The 6,523-nt window shown below is 45.2% G+C and overlaps 1 protein-coding gene across 1 annotated transcript; it reads right to left on the bottom strand.

The window, feature by feature from the left end:
* Positions 1–1,755: 1,755 nt before the first annotated feature.
* On the bottom strand, positions 1,756–6,142 carry LOC147737552 (uncharacterized). Its single transcript, XM_086936529.1, has 2 exons — positions 5,568–6,142; positions 1,756–2,221 (listed from the first exon to the last, which is right to left on the bottom strand). Exons 1-2 carry the CDS (start codon positions 6,140–6,142, stop codon positions 1,756–1,758), a joined length of 1,041 nt encoding a protein of 346 aa, XP_086792655.1.
* Between the last annotated feature and the right edge of the window lie 381 nt (positions 6,143–6,523).

The raw sequence follows: 6,523 nt of genomic DNA, 5'->3' as shown, positions 1-6,523 counted from the left end.
TTGCTGGTCCCAAGTCTTCTGTTTAAAAGCCAAAGTAGGTGGCCCGACCAGGCCTCCTCTGGCCTCAGATTGGCCGCAAATGGCCCCGCCCTTTTCCCGGGCTTCTTCCGGCGCTGCCCGCGCGCGTTCCCGCGACGTGGGGGCTCTCCTGAGCTTTAAGCGCCTCCTGGCGCGGACTGTGCAGCGGCGGCTTCCAGACGCAAAGGCTCCGGGACTAGTAGTCCCCCCCTCGCTGCGGTGTGAAGAAGCTGCGGCGGCAGAGGGAGACCAGGGAAACAGCAAGAAAGTTTTGTAAAAAATGCCCCCAAGTATCGATAGAGCACCCGCTCCACTGGGGCTCTCCTCAGCTTTAAACGCCTCCTGGCACGAACTGTGCGGTGGCGGCTTCTGGCCGCAAAGGCTCCCGGGACTAGTAGTCCCCCCTCGCTGCAGCCGCGCTGCGGTGTGAAGGAGCTGCGGCGGCAGAGGGAGACCAGGGAAACAGCAGGTAAGTTTTGTAAAAAATGCCCCCTAGTATCGATAGAGCAAAAGACCTGTGTAAAGTAAGACCTTGAGAGTTTTGTAACTTTCAGATACTCAAATTGTGGATTCTGTTGCAATTAAAAAAAATTCTAGGCCTGAAATTTCTTTGGAGGTTGCATGCGGGCAGCCTAAGTTATCCTGCAAGATTTTCTTGATGAATCCTATTGCAACTACAATATGTGCTCTCTCATGTAAAGTAAGGTTGTTAGAAGCTTTTCTGCAACTCAAGATACGCCTTACTTTTCACCTCATGTGGATGCATTGCTCATGTTTAGTGAGATCTCCTTTCTGAGTAGAACGTTTGTGGCTTTCCCCTCCTGTATAAGGCTTTAGTCCAGTGTGAATTCTCTCATGTGAAATGACATTGTATTCAAGACTAAACCTAATCTGACATTCAGATCACACATAAGGCTTTATTCGCCCGTGTGAGTTCGCTCATGTCACGTGAGAAGTAATTTGTAACCAAAATGTTGCTTGCAATTAGAGCACTCATAAGGTTTTTCCCCAGAGTGGGATCTCTCATGAAGCATAACACTATCTTTAGAAGTGTGGCTCACTGGTTAGAAGCGGCAGACCCTGAAGCAGAGGTCAGGCCCGGGACCAGGGTTCAATTCCCGACGCAGCAGGGTCTTGGACTCAATGTCCGCAGACTCGATAATTCTCGCCTCAGTGCCTACTCTAATCATGGGTCCCACTCTGCAACTCTGGGCAATAGCTTGCTTAATCTCCACAATGGCCCCAACAGCGCTGGGATGCCTGGCTTCACCTTGGGGGTGCCCAGGAGGGGGCATCTCACAGGGAAAGCCAGGAAGGGTTCCACAGCGGTATACAGTGCCAGGATGCCCTGAGATGGGGCGGCAGTGCGCTTTACAAGTATACACACATTTACATTCACATTTAAGATTCAAGCTTTTATGGCATAAGGATTTTCTCCAGTGTGGAGTTTCTCATGATGAGATAGCGTTTTTCTCTGCAGATTTTCTGGCATTCGGAGCACTCATAATGTTTTCATCAGTATGGAGTCGCTTATGGTTGGTGAGGCTGTGCCTATCAAACAGGAATTTCTGGCATTCAGAGCATTGGTGATGTTTTTCCCCTGTGTGCGTCTGCTCATGTAGAGTGAGATTGCGTTTAAAATTGATGCTTTTCTGGCATTCAGAGCACTGAATTATTTTGATGGTGTGTCTCTTATGGCGCTTGTAACTATCTCTACCTCTGAATCTTTTCTGACATTTAGAGCACTGATAATGTTTTTCCTCCAGTGTGGATTCTGACATGACAATTAAGTTGATATTTTTGGCTGAAACACCTTTGGCATTCGGAGCACTGATAAAGTTTTTCTCTGTGGATGCTTATATGCTTAGCGAGAGCTGTTCTTTCACGGAAACATTTCTGGCATTCAGAGCACTGATAAGGTTTTTCCCCAGTGTGGGTTCTTATATGCTTAGTGAGACTGCTTTTGTCACTGAAACATTTGTGGCATTCACAGCACTCATAAGGTTTTTCCCCAGTGTGGGTTCTTACATGCTGAGTGAGACTGCTTTTTAGAATGAAACATTTCTGGCATTCAGAGCACTGATAAGGTTTTTCCCCAGTGTGGGTTCTTATATGCTGAGTGAGATTGAATTTTTTACTGAAACATTTTTTGCATTCAGTGCACTGATAAGGTTTTTCCCCAGTGTGGGTCCTTGTATGTTTATTTTTTTTTTTTTTTTTTTTATTTTTTGATATTTGTAAAGCGCATCGTTTACCCGTAGGCGTCTTGGCGCTAATAAACCATTTATCTGTGACTGACAACATAGGAGTATGATACTCATTGGGCAAATAGCCAGGTCTTTAAGAGCTTGCGGAATTGGAGAAGAGAGGGGCTGGCCCTGATGTTCGGGGGAAGCGTGTTCCAAAGCCTTGGGGCGGCCACTAGAAAGCGCCGGTCGCCCCAGGTGACAGTTTTCGTACAGGGAATGACCAGTTGGTTGAGGGTGGCTGATCGTAGAGCTCTATTCGGTTTGTATTGTTGCAATTGCTCCTTCAAGAAGTGGGGACCTTGATTGTTGAGTGCTTTGAACACAATACAGAGCGACTTGAAGTGGATTCTGTTTCGCACCGTGAGCCAGTGAAAGTTCTTTATATCGTTGGATATGGATTCATATTTTGTTTTACCCGCAAGCAAGCGGGCGGCTGCATTCTGAATGGTCTGCAGTTTGGTTATTACTCTGGACTGAGCATTAAGGAAAAGACCATTGCAATAGTCCAGAGACGAAAGGACAAGAGTGGAGATCAGGGTTTTGATGGCTGATTCAGGAAGAAAAGGCCGTATTTTCCTTATCATCTTTAACTTCATATGTGCCACAGACACAGTTCTGTTAGCATGATCCATGAAGTTAAGACCCTCGTCAAAGATGATACCGAGGTTCCTGACTTTCGCAGTTGGAATGGGAGGAGTACCGAAAGCCTCTGGCCACCAACTTGATGGCCAGGCTGGGGAAAGAGGTCCGAAAATGAGTACCTCAGTTTTACCTGAGTTTAATTTAAGACAGTTGGTGGCCATCCACTCTCCTATACCCAGCAGTCCCTTCTTGAATTTTTCAGACACAAGATCTCCATCCCCTTTAATTGCCAACACAAGTTGGGTATCGTCGGCATAGGAGGTTAGGCTCATCCCATATGCTTTGATGGTTTTAGCAAGGTCCGACACGTAGATATTAAAAAGTGTCGGACTCAGGGATGAGCCTTGAGGTACTCCACATGGCGATGACAGTTGGGCCGATTGGAAGGGACCTAAGATGACAGCCTGTGTTCTTTTAGCAAGAAAGGAAGCTATTAGGTCTTTGGCAGTATGACAAATGCCAAATCCCTCGACACGATCGACCAAGATAGTATGGTCGACCGTGTCGAAGGCTGCTGATAGATCCAGCATAACCAAGATGGCTGTACCCCCTTGATCCCTAATTACCCTGATGTCATCAGCAGCCTTAATCAAGGCTGTCTCAGTTCCATGGTATTTCCTGAATCCAAATTGTGTGTTATCCAAGAGGTCATGTTCTTCAATGAATTCGGAAATCTGGATATTCATAATTTTTTCAGTCACCTTCGCCATAAAAGGTAAATTTGCAATGGGGCGATAGTTTTTTAAATCGTTTTTATCCAGGGATGGTTTTTTTAAAAGAGGTTTTAATAGGGTGTTTTTAAGGGGGTCAGGGTAGCTACCTGATAGGAGAATGGAGTTACACACCTCAGTCAGCGATGGTATGATAGAGTCCATTACTGGTAAGAGTACTGAAAGTGGACAGGGGTCGAGAGATGATCCCGATTTGATAGTAGACAGTGTAGATTTTATTTGTTCTGCCGTAACTGGATGAAAGCTGGGGAACATGTTAACTGGAGCTGAGGTAGGGGGCTTCGCTCTGCTCCCATTTGAATTAGTGGAGAAGGCCTGATAGATATCATCCACTTTGGTGAAGAAAAAAGAAGCTAGTGAATCACATAGCAGTTGTGATGGAGGAGGGGTGAGGTCAGGGGAATTGCCAGACAGCGTTTTAGTAATTTGAAACAATAATCTGCTAGAATTTTTAGCTTTCTGTATCTGGTCGGTGTAATAATCTTTTTTGGCTTTAACAATCATGGCCTTATAAAGTGCCAGTGCTTCCTTATAGGCTACTTTGTTAGTTGTTTCATATCCTTTTCTCCATTGTCTTTCCTTATTACGGTTAATTTGCTTTTGTACCCTTAGTTGTTCATTATACCAGGGAGCAGTGGGTTTTAATCTATTTTTGGAGAGTTCTTTAGTAGGGGCTGACTGATTTGTTGCCTGACCCAACCAGGTATGAAATTGCTGAAGCGCTAAGTTTGGCTCTAGCGACAACGTTGGGCGCGTATGATCCAGTGTTAGCTTTAGGTCATCCAAATTGATATTTTTCCAATCTTTGAAGGACTGCTTGGGAATAAAAGGGGGATTATTATTGCAACAAATATTAATAGAGATATTTGCAAAGATTGCATAATGGTCAGTCCATGGCATAGGTAAGATGTTAGATATTTGTAATCCTTCCAAGTTAGAGAAAATGGGGTCTAAAATATGGCCAGCTTGGTGAGTGGCAGACATAACTCGTTGTTTAAGCCCTAGAGTTTCCAAATCGGAAATAAGGGTGGCTGAATCCGTTAGGTGACTTTGATCCAGATGGAAGTTCAGGTCACCCAAAATCGTAAAAGCGTTTTCGGTGGCTACTGATTCCATCATAGTGTTTATGCTGTTTAAAAAGGCTGTTTTCGATCCCGGAGGGCGATATATCAATATTCCCTTAAAATTAAACAAAGGTGAGGGGTTGATAGCAAATTGCATGGCCTCACAGGAGGTGGAAGAAATGGGGGTTGTTTTTACAGGATATGAATCTCTGACTATTATAGCCAACCCACCCCCTCTTTGTCTGGGCCTGTTCTGGCAGTATGCTTTATATCCGTTGGGTACTGCAATGGCTAGGTCTGGCTGAGATGAATCATCGGTCCAGGTCTCGGTGACAAACAGAGCATCTAGTTTGAAATCAATTATCATATCCGAGATCTCCTGCCTGTGCTTTCCAAGTGAACGCGCATTAATGAGGGCAATAGATATAACAGCTCCTTCGTCGTGCTTCATAGGTAGGGTTTTAGTATCTGATGGTAATAACGGGATAATACAGCTACAATGAGGGCAAGAGATCGCTTGAGAGCTGTGGATCTGAGACGGTGTTATTTTGAGACAACTGGTGCTCATGGTTGGCCGAAGAGCCAGTAAACCTTGACTGGTATACTTTATCTTGATATCTGGGCCTTGGTAAGCAGGGTTCATGGCCCTAGGCCCGGTCCTGGCGCGGACGGGCGCAGACGGGCTTGCCTCTGGCGCGCCTCCGGCGCGCCGCCGGCGCGCCCGCTGCGCCCGCCCGCTGCGCGGACGGGATGTTCCTGCCATGTTATACCTGAAAGGGCGGGAAAGGCGGGAGGGTGGATGAACTAGAGCGCACCCCCTTTACCTCCTCAAGATGGCGGCCGAGGTGGGTCAGATCACGTGACTGAGTTTGCTTTTGTCACGGAAACATTTCTGGCATTCAGAGCACTGGTAAGGTTTATCCCCAGTGTGGAATTGCATATGTGCAGTTAGAAGTGCTTTAAGTCTGAAATATTTTGGGCATTCAGAGCACTGATAAGGTTTTTCCCCAGTATGGATTCTTATATGATGAGTGAGACTGTTTTTGTCAATGAAAGATTTCTGGCAATCCGTGCACTGATAAGGTTTCTCTCCAGTGTGGGTTCTTCTATGCCGTTTGAGACTGTTTTTGTCAATGAAACATTTCTGGCAATCCGTGCACTGATAAGGTTTTTCCCCAGTGTGGATCCTTGTATGTATAGTAAGTCGTCTTTTGTCACTGAAATATTTCTGGCATTCAGAGCACTGGTAAGGTTTTTCCACAGAGTGGGTTAATGCATGTCGAGTAAGACTCCGTTTGATACTAAACCTTTTCTGGCATTCAGAGCACTGATAAGGTTTTTCCCCAGTGTGGATTCTCTTATGCTTAGTGAGATAAGATTTCCGGCTGAAACTTTTTTGGCACACTGAGCCCTGAGAGAGGTTTTTTCCAGTGTACATTCTCTCAAATTCAGTGAGATGAGATTTATGGCTGAATCTTTTTTGGCACAGGTAACTTTTTTCCCTAACTTGGGTTATTTTGCTTTGATTGAGGCGGGCTTGAACACTGAATTTGTTCTCACAGCCCGTGTTTTTATAAGGTGTATTCCTAGAGTTACATTTATTTTTCTCCTGCTTATATGCCACGGTAAGAGTGAACCCGATTTTAGAGTCGGGCTTGTTTAGATAATGTTCAGCATTTATCTCTAAAAGAAATTGTGTGTAATCTTCTTAATACTTGAATTGAGCAAAATATGTCTAGAAGCAGCCCTGTAACACCTGTTGAAATGTTTCTAGCAGATAATAGTCTTTTGGTTATAGCCTCAACGGCAGCAACTTATT

Source organism: Lissotriton vulgaris, chromosome 1_1 (assembly GCF_964263255.1).
Source record: "Lissotriton vulgaris chromosome 1_1, aLisVul1.2, whole genome shotgun sequence".
NCBI lineage: Eukaryota > Metazoa > Chordata > Amphibia > Caudata > Salamandridae > Lissotriton > Lissotriton vulgaris.
The sequence above is the reverse complement of the archived record's forward strand: the minus strand, read 5'-3'. Positions and strand labels throughout refer to the sequence as shown.